We start from the raw sequence: 25336 nt of genomic DNA on the forward strand, positions 1-25336 counted from the left end.
TGACGTGCTTCACGTCCGCTTTTACCGGTATTATACCTGTAACAAAAGTTCTGCATGTGTGACCTTCACCTTTGTGTAGGTGGGCGGAACCGATCAGCTGTTACAACTCAGACGTCAATTTCATATCTCTGACGACAGCATTAACGATTTATACACTTATGGCACATTATATGAAATGAGGTGGACTACTTCTTTGAATAAAATTTAAATCTACCGAGGGATTTATACAGAAATACTATAACTAACTTTGGCCTACCCAGAAAATATACATACAATTTAAATATAAATAAAAAAAAAAAAAAATAAAATAAAGTCTCTGATTTACAAAGTTGAACATATTGGAAGAAAAAACATGTTTCTGACGAAGTTTTTTTTTGATATTATGGTGATCACCATGGTTAATAATCTACAGAACAGTTTCGCTTTCGTACATGTTTTTTTACACACTTTTGTATAACTTATACACAGCTGTACTTGCATCAAAATTTGTTACCGAGGTTGGTTCAGTGATGTATACGTGTCTAGTTTCTAACGTACTTCACACGTCGGAGACTACACATGATTGCGTGAATTCTCAGTAAACAGGCCTGATCTTGTGGCGGGGGAGAATATTTGAGAACATTTTTTCTATTGTCAGGGATTTGATGTATAACAATGGAGAAGTGATATACATATGACGTACATTCATCTTATTGTGTATCTCAAGATCAACATGGTATTATTTGACACACCTCATCATAAACATGTACGTAAACAGAATGTGAACATTAATTAGCTGTCATCCTTATTACGTGATTAACAGAACAGTAATTATATCTAGACGTAGCATAAGGGAGACCACTCCCACATCTCATAACTAATGAAAACTGCAGTTTGTCTATTTGTAAACTTTATTCATCATATATTCAAATGATACAATTGATATCCCTTGTCATTGATATAAGATATATACTTCCTGTTGGATTCTCACTGACAGTCCAAAATCTACAAAAATCACATGTAACACACATAACTAGGTTTAAGGCATCAGTTTTCAGCATAATTCTAGACGCCTACCCTACAAAAGGACGGAACAGACTACTTCTACAAAACAGATGACGTATACTGTGTGAGAATTTCTAGATCCAAAAAATAAACGCAGGCTTGCGACACATTAAGTCAAAATGATTTGTCTCTCTACAATATAACACTGATCCAAGGTGTATGTATATAACACATGTAAATAAATCCTACATATAGGTTCATCATGCTTCACTACAGAAAACTTTAAAATCAGTTTAAGTACTTGGATTGTGTTAGTATAAAGATCTTATGTTTTCTTACAAACTGAAATACTAATATAGAAGTTGTCTCTATCATGTGTAACATATCATCACTATATATCCTCTGTAACATACTATAAACCAGCTAATTCAACACCAAAAATTCTCCAGACCTGAGAATGTGGATAACCAACATTCTCCAACCGTTCTCCAGACCTGAGAATGTGGATAACCAACATTCTCCAGACCTGAGAATGTGGATAAACAACGTTCTCCAGATCTGAGAATGTGGATAACCAACATTCTCCAGACCTGAGAATGTGGATAAACAACGTTCTCCAGATCTGAGAATGTGGATAAACAACGTTCTCCAGATCTGAGAATGTGGATAACCAACATTCTCCAGACCTGAGAATGTGGATAACCAACATTCTCCAGACCTGAGAATGTGGATAAACAACGTTCTCCAGATCTGAGAATGTGGATAAACAACGTTCTCCAGATCTGAGAATGTGGATAACCAACATTCTCCAGACCTGAGAATGTGGATAAACAACGTTCTCCAGATCTGAGAATGTGGATAACCAACATTCTCCAGACCTGAGAATGTGGATAACCAACATTCTCCAACCATTCTCCAGATCTGAGAATGTGGATAACCAACATTCTCCAACCGTTCTCCAGACCTGAGAATGTGGATAAACAACGTTCTCCAGACCTGAGAATGTGGATAAACAACATTCTCCAGATCTGAGAATGTGGATAAACAACGTTCTCCAGATCTGAGAATGTGGATAAACAACGTTCTCCAGATCTGAGAGTGTCGGTAACCAACATTCTCCAGACCTGAGAATGTGGATAACCAACATTCTCCAGACCTGAGAATGTGGATAAACAACGTTCTCCAGATCTGAGAATGTGGATAAACAACGTTCTCCAGATCTGAGAATGTGGATAAACAACATTCTCCAGATCTGAGAATGTGGATAAACAACGTTCTCCAGATCTGAGAATGTGGTTCTCCAGATCTGAGAATGTGGATAAACAACATTCTCCAGATCTGAGAATGTGGATAAACAACGTTCTCCAGATCTGAGAATGTGGATAAACAACGTTCTCCAGATCTGAGAGTGTCGGTAACCAACATTCTCCAGTTCTGAGAATGTGGATAAACAACGTTCTCCAGATCTGAGAATGTGGATAAACAATGTTCTCCAGACCTGAGAATGTGGATAACCAACATTCTCCAGACCTGAGAATGTGGATAACCAACATTCTCCAGACCTGAGAATGTGGATAAACAACGTTCTCCAGATCTGAGAGTGTCGGTAACCAACATTCTCCAGACCTGAGAATGTGGATAACCAACATTCTCCAGACCTGAGAATGTGGATAAACAACGTTCTCCAGATCTGAGAATGTGGATAAACAACGTTCTCCAGTTCTGAGAATGTGGATAAACAACGTTCTCCAGATCTGAGAATGTGGATAAACAATGTTCTCCAGATCTGAGAATGTGGATAAACAACGTTCTCCAGATCTGAGAATGTGGATAAACAACGTTCTCCAGACCTGAGAATGTGGATAAACAACGTTCTCCAGATCTGAGAATGTGGATAAACAACGTTCTCCAGATCTGAGAATGTGGATAAACAATGTTCTCCAGATCTGAGAATGTGGATAAACAACGTTCTCCAATCTGAGAATGTGGATTCTCCAGACCTGAGAATGTGGATAAACAACGTTCTCCAGACCTGAGAATGTGGATAAACAACGTTCTCCAGATCTGAGAATGTGGATAAACAACGTTCTCCAGATCTGAGAATGTGGATAAACAATGTTCTCCAGATCTGAGAATGTGGATAAACAACGTTCTCCAGATCTGAGAATGTGGATAAACAACGTTCTCCAGACCTGAGAATGTGGATAAACAACGTTCTCCAGATCTGAGAATGTGGATAAACAATGTTCTCCAGATCTGAGAATGTGGATAAACAATGTTCTCCAGACCTGAGAATGTGGATAAACAACGTTCTCCAGACCTGAGAATGTGGATAAACAACGTTCTCCAGATCTGAGAATGTGGATAAACAATGTTCTCCAGACCTGAGAATGTGGATAAACAACGTTCTCCAGATCTGAGAATGTGGATAAACAATGTTCTCCAGATCTGAGAGTGTTGGTAACCCAAATTTCTCCAGATCTGAGAGTGTTGGTAACCCAAATTTCTCCAGATCTGAGAGTATTTGTAACCAAATTTCTCCAGATCTGAGAGTGTTGGTAACCCAAATTTCTCCAGATCTGAGAGTGTTGGTAACCCAAATTTCTCCAGATCTGAGAGTGTTGGTAACCAAATTTCTACAGACTTGAAAAAATCACAATCAACAAATTTAGTATACCCAACACATTTGTCATGTTTAAGTTCCGGACGGAAAGTTTTACATTAGTGAAAACAAATATCATATATACTCAGACAATTTACAACTTGGAAAAAAGGCCTTGTAGTGAAATGTATATCATTACACGAGTAATGGACAATATGAAATAAATACTTCTGTACAAAACAAATTTTTTTCCTGCTAAAATATATTTCAAAATTTAATGAATAAATAGATAAATTCATACAATTGTATAAAAAATTAGTTTTTGTCAGGTGACATGTCAGACAAATCTATCAGATCTAACAAATACATCACAGTGTGTCTGTCATCTCAAATTCTGACTGTTTCTCGCTGTCATCTTCCATGTCTCCTAGAGCAGGCATACGCACTGACATTTTCAGTGTACCTGTAGTGGCAAGTTCACGAAGTTCTGACTCGTTAAGGGAGTCAGTAGCAGCCAAGCTTTCCTCCATAGAATAAGTCAACCCAAGTGACTTCCCTTTCTTCATTTGGCGTGTAGCGTAGGAATCTGTTGAGTCCCTTGTATCATTCTTGTTATCAAGACTCTGAGACATGGCACTTGATTGGTCGTAACTTTGAGACAAGCGTCCTGATTTATCAAAGCTTTGTGACATGCCTCCAGATTGGCCAAATTCACCTGACCTGCTTTGTGTGAGGTAACCAGATTTGATAAGGTCATCCATGTTCATCTGGTCTGGTGTGAAGGTCCTGGTGCCCTGGTCACTCATTGTCGTCCCTCCATCCCAACCTGTATAAAAAATCAGAAACTTAGACCTGTACAAAACATCAGAAACTCACACCTGTACATAACATCAGAGAAAAGTTATGTGCAGAAACTCAGACTTGTATAAAATACCAGGGCAGAGTTATATACAGAAACCCAGAACTCCATAAAATACCAGGGCAGAGTTATGTACAGAAACCCAGACCTGTATAAAATACCAGGGCAGAGTTATGTACAGAAACCCAGACCTCTATAAAATACCAGGGCAGAGTTATATACAGAAACCCAGACCTGTATAAAATACCAGGGCAGAGTGATGTACAGAAACCCAGACCTCTATAAAATACCAGGGCAGAGTTATATACAGAAACCCAGACCTGTATAAAATACCAAGGAAGAGTTATACACAGAAACCTAGACCTGTATACAATACCAACATATAGTTGATACTCAACCGACTGAGCTAAAGAGAAGTTCACCGTAGATGAATGGTATATTGCAGCTAGTATTTACCAAGGTTACATACTCCTCTTCCAGGAAATAAACCTTTCTTTGAGTTTCTAGGGATTACAGCAATGTCTGTAGGACATTTCTAGGTATTATTCCCCAGTCCCTATCTGGGTGCCAATGTAACAGAGGTCATTGTTTATTTCCATGCCTCCATTAGGACTTGAACCAGGTGTGTTCTCACTGACCACCACTTACATACGAGTTTCTAGGTATGTACAGAAATTTAAACTGGTACAAATTATGAAATACTATTTGATACACTATCCAATAACACACATACCAGTAGTTATAACACGATACCCACACGTATTTACATTGTAGCACCTGTCTGTTTACACTTACTCTGCTTGTTTTCCTGATCATCGGACTCTCTAATTTGTACAGTCCGAGGTATTGTAGTGGAAATGGTTTTGTTTGGCAGTCCAGATGACGGGGTTGCTGGCGGGGGCTTCTTCATAGCTGATTTACCTAGAAAGATGTTCATCATTTTGAGAAATTGTGAATAAACTTTCAATATCATGATTTATCATATTTGTACACCATACATCACTGTTTCTGCACCAAGTTCAAATCTTCACCCTGTACACAAGCACAGAAGGAATAAGTTTTCCATATTGACTACTGACATTACAACTATATGACTGGTCTGACCTAGCTAAGGAAGCAAAGTAAAAACAATATCCCCTCAGAGTTCAGTCTGCTTAAATTATGAAATCTAATGCTCTTTAGAGTGAAAATAAAAAACTTCCTGACGAAACAACACTTGAAGTTTGTTCAAATTGATACTTTACTTGGTGAGATTCTGCTTGTTCAAATTGATACTTTACCTGGTGAGATTCTGCCTGTTCAAATTAATGCTTTACCTGGTGAGATTCTGCCTGTTCAAACTGATTCTTTACCTGGTGAGATTCTGCCTGTTCAAATTAATGCTTTACCTGGTGAGATTCTGCCTGTTCAAACTGATTCTTTACCTGGTGAGATTCTGCCTGTTCAAATTGATACTTTACCTGGTGAGATTCTGCCTGTTCAAACTGATTCTTTACCTGGTGAGATTCTGCCTGTTCAAATTGATACTTTACCTGGTGAGATTCTGCCTGTTCAAATTGATTCTTTACCTGGTGAGATTCTGCCTGCTCCAAGTGATACTCCACCAGGTGTTCCACTACCTCTCATCCCATGAGACTGTCGGCCACGAGAGGATGATGGTCGGGTATCTCTTGATGGTGTGACCTGAGGTCTCTGACCCTTCGTATCCTCTCTGTAGGAGTCGTCTCGGGATGTGAGCTCTGGTTCAGACTCCTCTTGTATCGACTGGGACTTGAGGTCAGTCATTCGTAACGGGGAGCCATTTCTATTGGACATGTCTGGGGGTAAATCATATATTGCTTATCAATTAACAATATCAAAAGATAAACCAAATTCTGGTGTTAATTTACAATTCAAGATATCTTTGTAAAATCTGTACAATTAAACCTAAGATTTCTGTAGTCCTATAGTAACAATACATGTACAGGTTAAACAAAATCCAATTTACCATTTGTCAAATGGTCATGTGTCTAGCTGTGTCAGGTTTAATGTGATGTGTCTAGCTGTGTCAGGTTTAATGTGATGTTTCTAGCTGTGTCAGGTTTAATGTGATGTGTCTAGCTGTGTCAGGTTTAATGTGATGTGTCTAGCTGTGTCAGGTTTAATGTGATGTGTCTAGCTGTGTCAGGTTTAATGTGAGGTGTCTAGCTGTGTCAGGTTTAATGTGAGGTGTCTAGCTGTGTCAGGTTTAATGTGATGTGTCTAGCTGTGTCAGGTTTAATGTGATGTGTCTAGCTGAGTCAGGTTTAATGTGACATGTCTAGCTGTGTCAGGTTTAATGTGATGTGTCTTGCTTTGTCAGGTTTATTGTAACGTGTCTAGCTGTGTCAGGTTTAATGTGACGTGTCTTGTTCTGTCAGGTTTAATGTGATGTGTCTAGCTTTGTCAGGTTTAATGTGAGCTGTCTAGCTGTGTCAGGTTTAATGTGACTTGTCTAGCTGTGTCAGGTTTAATGTGACGTGTCTAGCTCTTTAAAGGTTTAATGTGACATGTCTTGCTTTGTCAGGTTTAATGTAACGTGTCTAGCTCTTTAAAGGTTTAATGTGATGTGTCTAGCTCTGTCAGGTTTAATGTGACGTGTCGAGCTGTGTCAGGTTTAATGTGATGTGTCTAGCTCTTTAAAGGTTTAATGTGACGTGTCTAGCTCTTTAAAGGTTTAATGTGATGTGTCTAGCTCTGTCAGGTTTAATGTGACGTGTCGAGCTGTGTCAGGTTTAATGTGATGTGTCTAGCTCTTTAAAGGTTTAATGTGACGTGTCTAGCTCTTTAAAGGTTTAATGTAACCCCAAATTAAAGGATCTTTGAGTTCCTTGAATTGAAATCAACAATGTGAACAATTAACATCAATATTAAGGATTCTTACCATAAGATCTGGAAACTCCATTGGACTGGGTAAACCCATTACTAGAACGTGTACTCTGTCTGTAAGAGTTCATGTCTCGGGTTGGCTGGTCATACTCTAAAACTTCCCCTATGCTCTGCTGTGTATGCATAACACGAATGACCTCCCCTTGACTTTTATGAACTGAAGCTCCATTCATGTATACTTCTCCAGTGCTAAGCCCAGTGCGGTTGAGGAGATCATAAACCTGTTGAGAGCTCATGTCGTACTGTCCTGCTGCTGGGAGACTGGCTGGAGTTTGATCATGGGGTTGTCGCTGTAGACGAGACAACAGCAATAACATTGGATCTTTTTCTGGCTCAACCTGACCTTTGTACTGAAACTCCCCTTCACTGGCCTGGAGGTCCATCATGTCTTCCTGATATAGAGAATGTGGAACATATAGTGGACATATCAACAAGACAGAAGATATCAGTAAAGTTGACGAAGGAATCTACTTAAATATACAAGTCAGCAACAGTCTAACTGTCATTAATCCTAAATCATGTATCACCACTCCTCCCTGCTGTAGACTTACCTCAAGTTCCTCTGTGTCTCTGAATGTACTGGCCATACTGTCACCTGTCTGTTTGGCTTGCATGGCCATTCTTTTGATGGCAGCTGTAGACAAGAATTACCACATATGTGAAACAGTTAGACAAGTGATCAGTTATTGATCCATCAGTATTTATAATCTATTTCCTTTTGTTACACCTCAACTTTTGATGAAATAAGTACAAATTTAAACTCGAACTTAGCAACTAAACTACACAAGAACTGAATGATATTGATATCTATGAATTTAATAGAACAATTAATCAGTATTTTACAAGAAAATGTGCACATCTTTGATCGTTCTAACTAAGGTTGATTTACCATCATCCAGGTTAAAGTCGGCCATCTCTCCCTCAGATTTAGACAGCAACCATTGTCCTTCAGACACACTCATGTTGTATGTGTCTGATATGGATGACATGATGGATGTAGTTTCTGTCTCAGACGGACTGGGACTTGGTGAGCGTCTCCGAACTGGTGACTTTGGTGGTGGTGACGGAACTTGTTCCAGAGGGAAGCGCAGGCTTTCATCCATAGGGGCCACAGACAGAGCACTGATAAGTACACAAAGGAGAAACATATCAAAAACTGAACCTTTGACCTAAAATTTGCATCCCTGGCACCAGGAAAACAATATATATCTGTATTCATACCATAAAACCAGATATCTGTCTACCATATATATATACTCACTAAGGTTTATGTTGGTTGGCTCTGTCATCTGTATAGTCCTCTCGGAAATCTGGGTTTTCCTCCGGAAGCGGGGACTCTGGATCGCCCCAAGGCTGTGGGCTTTGTATGATTTCCTTTTTCTCTTCATGTTCAGGGGGAGGGGCAGGTTTAGGGGCTGGGGGCTCCTCTACCGCCACAGGTACCTGTAACATTAATCAGCAGAATAACATTTGATATGAAGATGAGGAGGTATAACTTTTGTAGTTGACTATATCAACTTTTACCGAGTACTTCAAATGAACTAAAAGTCTCACAGTATCACATGATATTTGTCAAAGAATAAGCCTTCATCGGAAAACTTTGATTCTGTCTGAAACAGTAGCACACTGGCTGTACTAAACAGATAGAACAACAAACTCATACACAGAAATAGATAAAGACCACCCACATCATGAAGAATTAATTAGTGTAATATCAATTAATCTTAAGATCTACAAACAGGTAATGTGGAGCATATAAGATATACTCAATAACCAGTGATAGGAAGTGGCAGGAGGAAGGGTCTCTCTTACCTGTAGAACTGGCTGTTGTATGGGTGGGGGATGGGTCACTGTTAGTATATTACCTGTAGAACTGGCTGTTGTATGGGTGGGGGGTGGGTGGGTTACTATTAGTATATTACCTGTAGAACTGGCTGTTGTATGGGTGGGGGGTGGGTGGGTTACTGTTAGTATATTACCTGTAGAACTGGCTGTTATATGGGTGGGGGATGGGTCACTGTTAGTATATTACCTGTAGAACTGGCTGTTGTATGGGTGTGGGGTGGGTTACTGTTAGTATATTACCTGTAGAACTGGCTGTTGTATGGGTGGGGGGTGGGTTACTGTTAGTATATTACCTGTAGAACTGGCTGTTGTATGGGTGTGGGGTGGTTTACTGTTAGTATATTACCTGTAGAACTGGCTGTTGTATGGGTGGGGGATGGGTTACTGTTAATATATTACCTGTAGAACTGGCTGTTGTATGGGTGTGGGGTGGGTTACTGTTAGTATATTACCTGTAGAACTGGCTGTTGTATGGGTGTGGGGTGGGTTACTGTAAGTATATTACTTGTAGAACTGGCTGTTGTTTGGGTGTGGGGTTCGTTACTGTTAGTATATTACCTGTAGAACTGGCTGTTGTATGGGCGGGGTGTGGGGTGGGTTACTGTTAGTATATTACCTGTAGAACTGGTTGTTGTATGGGTGGGGGGTGGGTTACTATTATATTACCTGTAGAACTGGCTGTTGTATGGGTGGGGGTTGGGTTACTGTTAGTATATTACCTGTAGAACTGGCTGTTGTATGGGCGGGGTGTGGGGTGGGTTACTGTTAGTATATTACCTGTAGAACTGGTTGTTGTATGGGTGGGGGGTGGGTTACTGTTAGTATATTACCTGTAGAACTGGCTGTTGTATGGGCGGGGTGTGGGGTGGGTTACTGTTAGTATATTACCTGTAGAACTGGCTGTTGTATGGGTGGGGGGTGGGTTACTGTTAGTATATTACCTGTAGAACTGGCTGTTGTATGGGCGGGGTGTGGGGTGGGTTTCTGTTAGTATATTACCTGTAGAACTGGCTGTTGTATGGGCGGGGTGTGGGGTGGGTTACTGTTAGTATATTACCTGTAGAACTGGTTGTTGTATGGGTGGGGGGTGGGTTACTATTATATTACCTGTAGAACTGGCTGTTGTATGGGTGGGGGCTGGGTTACTGTTAGTATATTACCTGTAGAACTGGCTGTTGTATGGGTGGGGGGTGGGTGGGTTACTGTTAGTATATTACCTGTAGAACTGGTTGTTGTATGGGTGGGGGATTGGTTACTGTTAGTATATTACCTGTAGAACTGGCTGTTGTATGGGTGTGGGGTGGGTTTCTGTTAGTATATTACCTGTAGAACTGGCTGTTGTATGGGTGGGGGATGGGTTACTATTATATTACCTGTAGAACTGGCTGTTGTATGGGTGTGGGGTGGGTTACTGTTAGTATATTACCTGTAGAACTGGCTGTTGTATGGGTGGGGTGTGGGGTGGGTTACTGTTAGTATATTACCTGTAGAACTGGCTGTTGTATGGGTGTGGGGTGGGTTACTGTTAGTATATTACCTGTAGAACTGGCTGTTGTATGGGTGGGGGATTGGTTACTGTTAGTATATTACCTGTAGAACTGGCTGTTGTATGGGTGTGGGGTGGGTTTCTGTTAGTATATTACCTGTAGAACTGGCTGTTGTACTGGCTGTTGGTGTGGGTGTGGGGTTTTACTGTTAGTATATTACCTGTAGAACTGGCTGTTGTATGGGCGGGGTGTGGGGTGGGTTACTGTTAGTATATTACCTGTAGAACTGGTTGTTGTATGGGTGGGGGGTGGGTTACTATTATATTACCTGTAGAACTGGCTGTTATATGGGTGGGGGGTGGGTTACTGTTAGTATATTACCTGTAGAACTGGCTGTTGTATGGGTGGGGGGTGGGTGGGTTACTGTTAGTATATTACCTGTAGAACTGGTTGTTGTATGGGTGGGGGATTGGTTACTGTTAGTATATTACCTGTAGAACTGGTTGTTGTATGGGTGTGGGGTGGGTTTCTGTTAGTATATTACCTGTAGAACTGGCTGTTGTATGGGTGGGGGATGGGTTACTATTATATTACCTGTAGAACTGGCTGTTGTATGGGTGTGGGGTGGGTTACTGTTAGTATATTACCTGTAGAACTGGCTGTTGTATGGGTGGGGTGTGGGGTGGGTTACTGTTAGTATATTACCTGTAGAACTGGCTGTTGTATGGGTGGGGGATTGGTTACTGTTAGTATATTACCTGTAGAACTGGCTGTTGTATGGGTGTTGGGTGGGTTTCTGTTAGTATATTACCTGTAGAACTGGCTGTTGTATGGGTGTTGGGTGGGTTTCTGTTAGTATATTACCTGTAGAACTGGCTGTTGTATGGGCGGGGTGTGAGGTGGGTTACTGTTAGTATATTACCTGTAGAACTAGTTGTTGTATGGGTGGGGGATGGGTTACTATTATATTACCTGTAGAACTGGCTGTTGTATGGGTGGGGGGTGGGTTACTATTATATTACCTGTAGAACTGGCTGTTGTTTGGGTGTGGGGTTCGTTACTGTTAGTATATTACCTGTAGAACTGGCTGTTGTATGGGCGGGGTGTGGGGTGGGTTACTGTTAGTATATTACCTGTAGAACTGGTTGTTGTATGGGTGGGGGGTGGGTTACTATTATATTACCTGTAGAACTGGCTGTTGTATGGGTGGGGGGTGGGTTACTGTTAGTATATTACCTGTAGAACTGGCTGTTGTATGGGTGGGGAGTGGGTGGGTTACTGTTAGTATATTACCTGTAGAACTGGTTGTTGTATGGGTGGGGGTTGGGTTACTATTAGTATATTACCTGTAGAACTGGCTGTTGTATGGGTGTGGGGTGGGTTACTGTTAGTATATTACCTGTAGAACTGGCTGTTGTATGGGTGGGATGGGTTACTGTTAGTATATTACCTGCAAAACTGGCTGTTGTATGGGTGTGGGGTGGGTTACTGTTAGTATATTACCTGTAGAACTGGCTGTTGTATGGGTGTGGGGTGGGTTACTGTTAGTATATTACCTGTAGAACTGGCTGTTGTATGGGTATGGGGTGGGTTACTGTTAGTATATTACCTGTAGAACTTGCTGTTGTATGGGTGAGGGGTAGGTTACTGTTAGTATATTACCTGTAGAACTGGCTGTTGTATGGGCGGGGTGTGGGGTGGGTTACTGTTAGTATATTACCTGTAGAACTGGTTGTTGTATGGGTGGGGGTCGGGTTACTATTATATTACCTGTAGAACTGGCTGTTGTATGGGTGGGGGGAGGGTTACTGTTAGTATATTACCTGTAGAACTGGCTGTTGTATGGGTGGGGGGTGGGTGGGTTACTGTTAGTATATTACCTGTAGAACTGGTTGTTGTATGGGTGGGGGATTGGTTACTGTTAGTATATTACCTGTAGAACTGGTTGTTGTATGGGTGTGGGGTGGGTTTCTGTTAGTATATTACCTGTAGAACTGGCTATTGTATGGGTGGGGGATGGGTTACTATTATATTACCTGTAGAACTGGCTGTTGTATGGGTGTGGGGTGGGTTACTGTTAGTATATTACCTGTAGAACTGGCTGTTGTATGGGTGGGGTGTGGGGTGGGTTACTGTTAGTATATTACCTGTAGAACTGGCTGTTGTATGGGTGGGGGATTGGTTACTGTTAGTATATTACCTGTAGAACTGGCTGTTGTATGGGTGTTGGGTGGGTTTCTGTTAGTATATTACCTGTAGAACTGGCTGTTGTATGGGTGGGGGATGGGTTACTATTATATTACCTGTAGAACTGGCTGTTGTTTGGGTGTGGGGTTCGTTACTGTTAGTATATTACCTGTAGAACTGGCTGTTGTATTGGCGGGGTGTGGGGTGGGTTACTGTTAGTATATTACCTGTAAAACTGGTTGTTGTATGGGTGGGGGGTGGGTTACTATTATATTACCTGTAGAACTGGCTGTTGTATGGGTGGGGGTGGGTTACTGTTAGTATATTACCTGTAGAACTGGCTGTTGTATGGGTGGGGGGTGGGTGGGTTACTGTTAGTATATTACCTGTAGAACTGGTTGTTGTATGGGTGGGGGTTGGGTTACTATTAGTATATTACCTGTAGAACTGGCTGTTGTATGGGTGTGGGGTGGGTTACTGTTAGTATATTACCTGTAGAACTGGCTGTTGTATGGGTGGGGGTGGGTTACTGTTAGTATATTACCTGTAGAACTGGCTGTTGTATGGGTGTGGGGTGGGTTACTGTTAGTATATTACCTGTAGAACTGGCTGTTGTATGGGAGTGGGGTGGGTTACTATTAGTATATTACCTGTAGAACTGGCTGTTGTATGCATGGGGGTTGGTTACTGTTAGTATATTACCTGTAGAACTGGCTGTTGTATGGGTGTGGGGTGGGTTACTGTTAGTATATTACCTGTAGAACTGGCTGTTGTATGGGTATGGGGTGGGTTACTGTTAGTATATTACCTGTAGAACTGGCTGTTGTATGGGTGGGGGGTAGGTTACTGTTAGTATATTACCTGTAGAACTGGCTGTTGTATGGGCGGGGTGTGGGGTGGGTTTCTGTTAGTATATTACCTGTAGAACTGGCTGTTGTATGGGTGGGGGGTAGGTTACTGTTAGTATATTACCTGTAGAACTGGCTGTTGTATGGGCGGGGTGTGGGGTGGGTTACTGTTAGTATATTACCTGTAGAACTTGCTGTTGTATGGGTGAGGGGTAGGTTACTGTTAGTATATTACCTGTAGAACTGGCTGTTGTATGCATGGGGGTGGGTTACTGTTAGTATATTACCTGTAGAACTGGCTGTTGTATGGGTGTGGGGTGGGTTACTGTTAGTATATTACCTGTAGAACTGGCTGTTGTATGGGTATGGGGTGGGTTACTGTTAGTATATTACCTGTAGAACTGGCTGTTGTATGGGTGGGGGGTAGGTTACTGTTAGTATATTACCTGTAGAACTGGCTGTTGTATGGGAGTGGGGTGGGTTACTATTAGTATATTACCTGTAGAACTGGCTGTTGTATGGGAGTGGGGTGGGTTACTATTAGTATATTACCTGTAGAACTGGCTGTTGTATGGGTATGGGGTGGGTTACTATTAGTATATTACCTGTAGAACTGGCTGTTGTATGGGAGTGGGGTGGGTTACTATTAGTATATTACCTGTAGAACTGGCTGTTGTATGCATGGGGGTGGGTTACTGTTAGTATATTACCTGTAGAACTGGCTGTTGTATGGGTGTGGGCGGGTTACTGTTAGTATATTACCTGTAGAAATGGCTGTTGTATGGGTATGGGGTGGGTTACTATTAGTATATTACCTGTAGAACTGGCTGTTGTATGGGTGTGGGGTGGGTTACTGTTAATATATTACCTGTAGAACTGGTTGTTGTATGGGTGTGGGGTGGGTGGGTTACTGTTAGTATATTACCTGTAGAACTGGCTGTTGTATGGGTGTGGGGTGGGTTACTGTTAGTATATTACCTGTAGAACTGGCTGTTGTATGGGTTGGGGAGTGGGAGTGTGTTTGTGTGTTACTCTAAGTGTATTACCGGAAGAACTGGCTGTTGTATGGTTTGGGGATTGGGGGTGTGTTTGTGTGCTACTCTAAGTGTCTTACCTGAAGAACTGGCTGTTGTATGGGTGGGGGAGTGGGGGTGTGTTTGTGTGTTACTCTAAGTTATTACCTGAAGAACTGGCTGTTGTATGGTTGGGGGAGTGGGGGTGTAGGGGTGTGTTACTCTAAGTGTATTACCTGAAGAACTGGCTGTTGTATGGTTTGGGGATTGGGGGTGTGTTTGTGTGTTACTCTAAGTGTCTTACCTGAAGAACTGGCTGTTGTATGGGTGGGGGAGTGGGGGTGTGTTTGTGTGTTACTCTAAGTTATTACCTGAAGAACTGGCTGTTGTATGGTTGGGGGAGTGGGGGTGTAGGGGTGTGTTACTCTAAGTGTATTACCTGAAGAACTGGCTGTTGTATGGTTTGGGGATTGGGGGTGTGTTTGTGTGTTACTCTAAGTGTCTTACCTGAAGAACTGGCTGTTGTATTGGGGCCCTGCGAGGAGAAGGTTGAGGTGGAGACAAGGGTCTTTCTTCCTTCTCCACCTCCTCCTCAGGTAGTTCTGGGACTGGGGTTGTGATTGGTGTTTCCACATCATGTATAGTCTGATTAGATTCCTCTCTGATAGGCACCAGCTTGTCTGTAACATAGTTATTTCCTTAAATTTAGGTTTACTATACAGGTGACAACGATTCTTGTGATGTAATAGTGGTAGACTATTTACTAAAGCAGTAGTGGTACACTCAGTGATTATTATACTTATGAAATGTTGAATTTCTTTCAAAGATTGAAATGGCATTTTTTTTTTTTTACACAAAACCTGAAATTTTGTGTCAATATTACTCTTAACAGACAACACCATTATATACTTGCCTCTCAGAGCCCGGATTTCCTCACTGATATCCAAGGACTCGGAAATGTCCTCTGGCTCAGACACCTGTGGTACCACTCTTGGCTCCTGGACAAACTTTGAAGAAGCCTGGATTGGTGGGGAGTTAGGTGGAGTTATGGGTGGGGACAGGACTCTCACTGGAGAGGAAATAGGACTGGCCTTTGGTGTTGGTTCTGGGGTAGGCAGTATCCCTGCATTATTGTCCTGTGGGTAGGATTATAATCACTTATATCTAGATGTATCATACAACTGAACTGGTAATACACTGAAAGGTTAAATGATGTCTTTTCAAGTACAAGCAACAGTGACATGACTTCTCTGTAGCATATATATATATAAATCACACATGTTATTTGATTGACAGTTTTTTGTGATATAAGATGATCTTATTCATAAAACAATTTTTGTACCAAGCTCTATCCTCGTTTACAACCTACCTCCGGGGAGATGCCTGCAGCTACTCTCCCAGTGTCCTGGCCCCTCATGGAGGCCCCAAGTTTGGTCTCAGTTCTTCCTTCTGTCATCTCTTTCTGAGCTGTTGTCTCTTCATCAGGCCGCTGACCAAGCAGGGTGGTGACTTTCTCCAGCAGGACCTCTTTGACCAAAGCATCAACCAAGCGGCTATCTACAGGCTGACCCATGTCCACAAACATCTGGAGACCGTCACGACCGATGGCATCCATCACTGCAACATACCAGATTATAATATAACATGTTGTACATCACTGTAATACAGGTCTATCACTGTAATACAGGTAATTATAATGTAACATGACATCCATCACTGTAATACAGGAAATTATAATGTAACATGACGTCCATCACTGTAATACAGGTAATTATAATGTAACATGACATTCATCACTGTAATACAGGTAATTATAATGTAACATTATGTCCATCACTGTAATACAGGAAATTATAATGTAACATGACGTCCATCACTGTAATACAGGTAATTATAATGTAACATGACGTCCATCACTGTAATACAGGAAATTATAATGTAACATGACGTCCATCACTATAATACAGGTAACGATAATGTAACATGAATCACTGCAACTTTTATAATGGGTCTGAAAAGTCATCCCTAGCAAGGATCTTCAGTAAGGAAGTACTGTATGAAGTCAAGGTTATATTGGCCAAAGTATACTCTTGTATTCACATGGAAAATGATTTTCTATTTATAGCAAGTGACCTTGGCCTTTAACTTTGGGAGATAAAAAGCTACATACCCCATGAAAGCATTTCCTTAAAGGAATCATGACATAAAGTATGAGGGCCATTGGCCCAACAGAATTTTGAGGTACTGTACAGAAACCAAAAATGACAGACAGGCAGACAAGCTGATTAATGGAGATGCGGTGCATGATAAGAACATGTACACAATCATTTCAAATTGTCTATCCATATGCAACGTTACAATTGTCAGAATAAACCGCAGCAAAGGCAAATGTCATCTATTTCACTATACCATAATGTATATTTGTCTTAGCACCACTTGAAAATACATATATTTTTCATAGCAAAATCATCCATTATTTTTGTTTTGTTTATTGAGAATATGAAGAAAAGCTTAATTGCATGAGTATGTTACAAGACAATAACAGGCGGTTGACTTACTGAACATGGACTGTTCCCGATCATCTGCTACGCTGTCCTCAGACTCCTCATACACCACATGTTCCATCTCTCGCGGTTTCTCTGGTTTCAGGGGGTATAACTCTGATATGATGTGGGCCATTATCTCATGTTCTATCCTATTACAAAACATATCAGGTTAAGTCACATCAATAAACATAATTATCTAGTAAAGTCAAATCAATAAACATAATTATCTAGTAAAGTCACATCAATAAACATAATAATCTAGTAAAGTCACATCAATAAACATAATTATCTAGTAAAGTCACATCAATAAACACATAATTATCTAGTAAAGTCACATCAATAAACACATAATTATCTAGTAAAGTCACATCAATAAACATAATTATCTAGTAAAGTCACATCAATAAACATAATAATCTAGTAAAGTCACATCAATAAACATAATTATCTAGTAAAGACACATCAATAAAACATAATTATCTAGTAAAGTCACATCAATAAACACATAATTATCTAGTAAAGTCACATCAATAAACATAATTATCTGGTAAAGTCACATCAATAAACACATAATTATCTAGTAAAGTCACATCAATAAACACATAATTATCTAGTAAAGTCACATCAATAAACACATAACTATCTAGTAAAGTCACATCAATAAACATAATTATCTATAAAGACACATCAATAAACATAATTATCTAGTAAAGACACATCAATAAAGACATAATTATCTAGTAAAGTCACATCAATAAACATAATTAATAAACACACAATAAACACATAATCTAGTAAAGTCACATCAATAAACACATAATTATCTAGTAAAGTCACATCAATAAACATAATTATCTAGTAAAGTCACATCAATAAACATATAATTATCTAGTAAAGTCACATCAATAAACATAATTATCTAGTAAAGTCACATCAATAAACATAATTATCTAGTAAAGTCACATCAATAAACACATAATTATCTAGTAAAGTCACATCAATAAACATAATTACAGTCACATCAATAAACACATAATTATCTAGTAAAGTCACATCAATAAACACATAATTATCTAGTAAAGTCACATCAATAAACACATAATTATCTAGTAAAGTCACATCAATAAACATAATTATCTGGTAAAGTCACATCAATAAACACATAATTATCTAGTAAAGTCACATCAATAAACACATAACTATCTAGTAAAGTCACATCAATAAACATAATTATCTAGTAAAGACACATCAATAAACATAATTATCTAGTAAAGACACATCAATAAAGACATAATTATCTAGTAAAGTCACATCAATAAACACATAATTATCTAGTAAAGTCACATCAATAAACACATAATTATCTGGTAAAGTCACATCAATAAACATAATTATCTGGTAAAGTCAATAAATACTTCTATAGTTGTGTTTTACTGTGATGTTTTTACTATGATGTGTTACTCTGATGTTTTTACTGTAATGTTTTAATGGTGATGTTTTACTGTGATGTTTTAATTATGATGTTTTAATTGTAATGTTTTCCAAATTTCCCAGTATTTATCTCACTTTACCATTCTGAGGCTTTGTTTTCCAGGAGGTCTCTGCGCTTGATATCTGCAGCAATAATGTCTGAGGCGTGGGCCAGCTTGTCTGCCCCTGCTACCATTGGAGGGAAAGCAGGTATCTCGACTGGTGTAGGGGGTGGTGATGGAGCAGAATAGCCAGGAAGGGCTAGGCCGGGTGCTGTCTCTGGTGACAGATCTTCTGAGAGGTCATCCAAGGTCGCCTTTACCAAGAAAAGAATATTTATTGGAGAGCAAGAAGAAAATCAAACTTATTTGATTAAACAGTTGACCAACAATATCAAGGCCATACATCAATAATGAATAGCACACAAACTGAGATGATCGGTACAGGTCATTCAGTGAATACAGTCAAGGTGTGTATGTGGTAATGTCGGGAGACAACACATGTTCTATGTGTCTAGTTATCCTGTGTATGTGTAGAGGAGACAACAAATGTTCTACATGTCTAGTTCTCCTGTGTATGTGTAGAGGAGACAACACATGTTCTATGTGTCTGGTTCTCTTGTGTATGTGTAGAGGAGACAACACATGTTCTATGTGTCTGGTTCTCTTGTGTATGTGTAGAGGAGACAACACATGTTCTATCTGTCTAGTTATCCTGTGTATGTGTAGAGGAGACAACAAATGTTCTACATGTCTAGTTCTCCTGTGTATGTGTAGAGGAGACAACACATGTTCTATGTGTCTGGTTCTCCTGTGTATGTGTAGAGGAGACAACACATGTTCTATGTGTCTGGTTCTCTTGTGTATGTGTAGAGGAGACAACACATGTTCTATGTGTCTGGTTCTCTTGTGTATGTGTAGAGGAGACAACAAATGTTCTACATGTCTAGTTCTCCTGTGTATGTGTAGAGGAGACAACACATGTTCTATGTGTCTGGTTCTCTTGTGTATGTGTAGAGGAGACAACAAATGTTCTACATGTCTAGTTCTCCTGTGTATGTGTAGAGGAGACAACAAATGTTCTACATGTCTAGTTCTCCTGTGTATGTGTAGAGGAGACAACACATGTTGTATGTGTCTAGTTCTCCTGTGTATGTGTAGAAGGCAACACATGTTCTATCTGTCTAGTTATCCTGTGTATGTGTAGAGGAGACAACACATGTTTTATGTGTCTGGTTCTCCTGTGTATGTGTAGAGGAGACAACAAATGTTCTACATGTCTAGTTCTCCTGTGTATGTGTAGAGGAGACAACAAATGTTCTACATGTCTAGTTCTCCTGTGAATGTGTAGGAGACATCACATGTTCTATGTGTCTGGTTCTCCTGTGTATGTGTAGAGGAGACAACACATGTTCTATGTGTCTAGTTCTCCTGTGTATGTGTACAGACACTTATACCTGATTTCTCCAATCCTTGGGTGTTGCCCCTGTGTGCTGGTCTTCATGGAATGTTACTTCATAATGGGTCTTGGAGGGGGACTTGAGGTGGATGTCTCCTGTTTTGCTTCTAATCACTGACTCCTCGGACAGGTCAGTATCAATATCCACTGGTGGTAAAACCTGATGGTCAACACAACATACAAATGTAGTATTAATGGAATTTTTTTCTGTATCGTCAAGTTAAGCTCCGTCAAGTCAACCTAGAAGCAGTTGTACAGATGACTTTATATAATGTATAGCTGGTTATACCTGGTTTGTATATCATCATTATACATCCCATTATTACTGGTCTTAAGAACAGTTTAAATCTGTTACACACGTACCACTATACAAAATATAACAGTAAATAGACAAGTATATCATTATATGGCAGTTTTAGACTTCCTCGATAATCTCTACAATTGTAATCATGACTATTACTATCCATGAACTAGTACTACCAAAAGGCATGCTAACTACATTGAAAACTGTTCTGATTGGTAATTACTTGTTTTTAAAAGACTATCAAATTTAGTGTTTATCAAAAGATATATATGTCCAAAAGTCATAAAGTGGTCTAGTTCATCGTATTTGGGAACACTGTAGTGTTGTACCTGTTTGGCTAGCTCAGGTTGTGGGCTGATCTGTTCCTCTTCCTCACCAGAAGGCACAGACACCAGAGCAACATTTTTGGAGGCTGTGACTTGAGGACGTGGGACAGGGGTAGAGGTCACAGGACCAGAGGTCAGAGGGTCAGAGGTTGTTGTTACAGCTGTCAGACCACTCTCCATACGGGGCCCACCAAGGGGAACAGCCATTGGAATCAACTGACCTGGTATTGGAGCTAGAAAGGATATGTATCATTGCTACAATATGTCTAAACATTATGTTATATAGATAGTGACTTACAAATGTATATACACACTGTAAGGTGTTGTCTAAACATTATGTTATATAGATAGTGACTTACAAATGTATACGCACACTGTCTAAACATTATGTTATATAGACAGTCACTTACAAATGTATATACACACTGTAAGGTGTATGTTTAAACATTATGTTATATAGATATTGACTTACAAATGTATAAACACACATAAAAACAACCACTGACCTGCTGAGGTAACACTGGCTACAGGTATGAAGGAACCAGTGGCTGGACTGAAGTAGAACTGTTTCATTCCACCTTTAGTTTGAGTTTTAGCTGATCTCACCTCCATACCTCCTAAATAATGTAAAATATAATGCTTTTATCATTTCTTTACACAATGTTAACGGATTATTTTAAATTCATGTTCTATGTCTTTATCTGTAATCTGTGAATGAAAGATAAGCCAGTACACTTAAGCTGGTGTTCCACTCTTGCCCCAGTTTTTCAAGAATTCCAAAATCTTGATCAGGTGGTTTAAATTCATTTGCAGGAATAAAATCATTAAGAAGTCATGGAAAAAGGAGTACATACCTGTGACATCAAGTGCTTGTGTTGAGCGTCCTGGAGATCGTGGTTTAGGGACATTCTTGTTTTGATAGTGAAGGTAGGGATCTTTTTGTGTAGTTCTCTTGTTGTCATATACAGCCTTCCCATACACACGGTACATGTTCTCCTCACTAACAGGAGGGGGCTGTCTAGGTGGCGGACCCTGATGGTGCAAAAACTGGCAAATTAACACACTTAAGGTAAATAAATCTACAGTGGAAGGGAGACAACTCCAGTTATTTTTTGAAAGTTGAAACAATCTCATGTCTTCTTGGTTTTTCAGATAAATTCTGTTCTAACAAATAACTACAAGTATAAGCTATTTTTAGATTATGCTATATAAGCATATAAGTATATAAATTTTAATGTGTGCTATTTCAACATGCATATCAGGCACATTTATATCATTATACAATTCTGCCTGAGAATGAGTGCATTGTGTGATAATTCTGAGCAGGATAACTGTGACATAACTTGAGCTAATTTGTATTTTATCCTAACTAAATAAAGGTTATTATTATAAAGTGTCACATAAACATATGGAGTTACTGGCCTTTATTGGAGGTTTTCGTACTGTTGTGGTAGATTTAGTTTCCTTCTCTATGAAGCGTGGGGCCTTGCCCATACTAGGTCCAGGCATTCGGCCAATACTAGGCCCACCTGAAGACTTATCCCGCTTGAGCCCTGAGTCTACTCTAGCACCTGATGTGCTACGTGTTATCTTGTAAGACTTCTTGGGACCAGGTGGTGCCACTTGAGGTTCCTTTGTAGGAAATACTGGTCGATGATGTTTCTTCTGAAGTTCCCTCATTACAACTTCATCTGTCACTTCTCGCTGAAGGGGAAAAAAGAAGTAAGGTATGATTATAAGGACTTCTGACTCTAAGAGAAGAAGTAGTATAAATTTGTGGAGAAGGACATTCTAAACCTTAACATGTACGTCTGAGGAAGTTTCTGGTAGAGGAAGAAATTCTGTAAATATCAGGTTATTTTTACTGTTATTTCCTTTTCTATGTCAGACTCAACCTAGAATTCAACAATGCAGGAAAAAATTGAATTCCAATGAAAGATAAACAGAAACACTGATACAAGGTCTACCCTTTCATTGATAACACTACTGATTAATAAATGGGCAAGATAATTAAAAGGTTGATTAGATCTATCATAACTATGAACACTCTTTACTATTTAAAAATTATTTTAAGCACTTAAAATGACATCAAAATCCAGTATCGTCGAGAGCTCTATCAAGTCTACCAAGAACAATCACAACAGTACATTTCTACACTGTCCAAAAATTTATTTTTAAAAAAAATATATCATTTTACTAATTCAAAGCGGTATACAGTAAATAAGTGTATGCAGGAAAAGCTGTGATATGTAGGGAAGATAAAGGTGTAAATGATATGTTTTGGAGTTCCTCACTCTGTTCTTAGAAAACTTCATAGTGTTTCACACTATTTTTCAATAATTTAGTGTGTAAAACCAACAGAACAAAATAAAGACAGGGCAGCTGTGATACATTGTTTCTTCAGCTACATAATCAGCCACCTGCCTACCTAACAGTTTGTAACAGGTGTTTAACCAATCTCACAGTAAAAATCCTGAGTCTATAAGTAAACTTAAAAGACAACACATTTCAATTATTATGTCAACAATCAAGTGGGTACACACTCATACAAATTGGAAAACTAAAAATAACCTAGGAATCCTATAGTTATCAAAGGTCACATATCCTTCACCATCCCTCTCATTCTTTACAGAATCCTATAGTTATCAAAGGTCACATATCCTTCACCATCCCTCTCATTCTTTACAGAATCCTGTGATATGCTGAACACTATGTGAAAAACCATTTAGATGCTGAAAATAATAATGGAAAATTATTCTTCCAAAAATCTTTATAAAGGATAACACCATTGCAAATTACATTTGTGGAGCCTGATTAAAAAGGTTAAAAACTGATCGGAGATATGTGGATAAGAATGAAATGATAGGGGAGGAGATATGTGGATAAGAATGAAATGATAGGGGAGGAGATATGTGGATAAGAATGAAATGAAAGGGGAGGAGATATGTGGATAAGAATGAAATGACGGGGGAGGAGATATGTGGATAAGAATGAAATGACGCGGCAGGAGATATGTGGATAAGAATGAAAAGACAGGGGAGGAGATATGTGGATAAGAATGAAATGACAGGGGAGGAGATAATGTGGATAAGAATGAAATGACGGGGGAGGAGATATGTGGATAAGAATGAAATGACAGGGGAGGAGATATGTTGATAAGAATGAAATGATAGGGGAGGAGATAATGTGGATAAGAATGAAATGATAGGGGAGGAGATATGTGGATAAGAATGAAATGACGGGGGAGGAGATATGTGGATAAGAATGAAATGATAGGGGAGGAGATATGTGGATAAGAATGAAAAGACAGGGGAGGAGATATGTGGATAAGAATGAAATGACAGGGGAGGAGATATGTGGATAAGAATGAAATGACGGGGGAGGAGATATGTGGATAAGAATGAAATGACGGGGGAGGAGATATGTGGATAAGAATGAAATGACAGGGGAGGAGATATGTGGATAAGATTGAAATGACGGGGGAGGAGATATGTGGATAAGAATGAAATGACAGGGGAGGAGATATGTGGATAAGAATGAAATGATAGGGGAGGAGATATGTGGATAAGAATGAAATGACGGGGGAGGAGATATGTGGATAAGAATGAAATGACAGGGGAGGAGATATGTTGATAAGAATGAAATGATAGGGGAGGAGATATGTGGATAAGCATGAAATGATAGGGGAGGAGATATGTGGATAAGAATGAAATGATGGGGGAGGAGATATGTGGATAAGAATGAAATGACGGGGGAGGAGATATGTGGATAAGAATGAAATGACGGGGGAGGAGATATGTGGATAAGAATGAAATGACGGGGGAGGAGATATGTGGATAAGCATGAAATGATAGGGGAGGAAATATCTGGGGAAAAAAGGAAAGAAAAAGCTCTTATAGAAACTGTTGAATCAAAATGCCATTTATGGAAAAATTGATGAATATTAAAACTGCTGTTCTGGAATAACACATCACATCATTATTATAATGATAAAAAATTTATCGGCAAAAAAGAGAATAGGTACCTTTTATGAAAAAGAAAATTCAAATTTTGTTTAGGTAAACACAACTTGATGTCATGGTTGTGAGGCTGAGCAAGTTTGAAAGAGATTGGCCGAAAAATTCCTTTGATTGGTGGTTAAAATGCACATGGTAAATGTCTAAAAATAGAAACACACTCAAATTATGAAATTGTTGATAATAACTATGTGAACACGTATACCATACCCCAGCTATAATTGTGCTGATACAGGTTTATACACAATTTTCTATACATTTATACACTAAAGTTACTGCTAACTAGTGACAGATCATCAAATGGTATCGTAGAATGGCCTGACTACTCCTTGCCCATAATTAAACTTCATCAAATATAAACCTATAGCATTAACCAATGATAAGAGGATTTAGTGTTTTTAATGATTAATCAATAATTTTATAGTTCAGCAAAACCTAATCATTATTGGTCATAATTTAATTTGATAAATAATGGAAAACAAAC

General features: G+C 39.4%; 1 protein-coding gene across 1 annotated transcript; it reads right to left on the bottom strand.

Moving 5' to 3' along the window:
• Window positions 1-1407: 1407 nt before the first annotated feature.
• LOC132551920 (uncharacterized) lies at window positions 1408-21043 on the bottom strand. The gene is made up of 15 exons (XM_060216064.1): window positions 20840-21043; window positions 20205-20366; window positions 18850-19064; window positions 17291-17427; window positions 16102-16349; window positions 15646-15868; window positions 15240-15412; window positions 8614-8795; window positions 8242-8474; window positions 7904-7986; window positions 7348-7744; window positions 6014-6262; window positions 5241-5366; window positions 4050-4412; window positions 1408-3620 (listed from the first exon to the last, which is right to left on the bottom strand). The coding sequence occupies exons 1-15, from the start codon at window positions 21041-21043 to the stop codon at window positions 1408-1410; spliced, it is 5208 nt and encodes a 1735-aa protein (XP_060072047.1).
• Window positions 21044-25336: the final 4293 nt, after the last annotated feature.

Source organism: Ylistrum balloti, unplaced genomic scaffold (assembly GCF_031769215.1).
Source record: "Ylistrum balloti isolate Yb309-2 unplaced genomic scaffold, AGI_CSIRO_Ybal_v1 Utg370226, whole genome shotgun sequence".
Lineage (NCBI taxonomy): Eukaryota > Metazoa > Mollusca > Bivalvia > Pectinida > Pectinidae > Ylistrum > Ylistrum balloti.

Coding starts and splice junctions, on each gene's coding strand:
- LOC132551920 (XM_060216064.1), bottom strand. CDS start 21,043: ATGGCTGTTCCCCTTGGTGGGCCCCGTATGGAGAGTGGTCTGACAGCT. Junction 7,745..7,903: donor GAGACACAGAGGAACTTGAG/GTAAGTCTACAG, acceptor TCTCTATATCAG/GAAGACATGATGGACCTCCA. Junction 4,413..5,240: donor TGATCAGGAAAACAAGCAGA/GTAAGTGTAAAC, acceptor TTTTTTATACAG/GTTGGGATGGAGGGACGACA.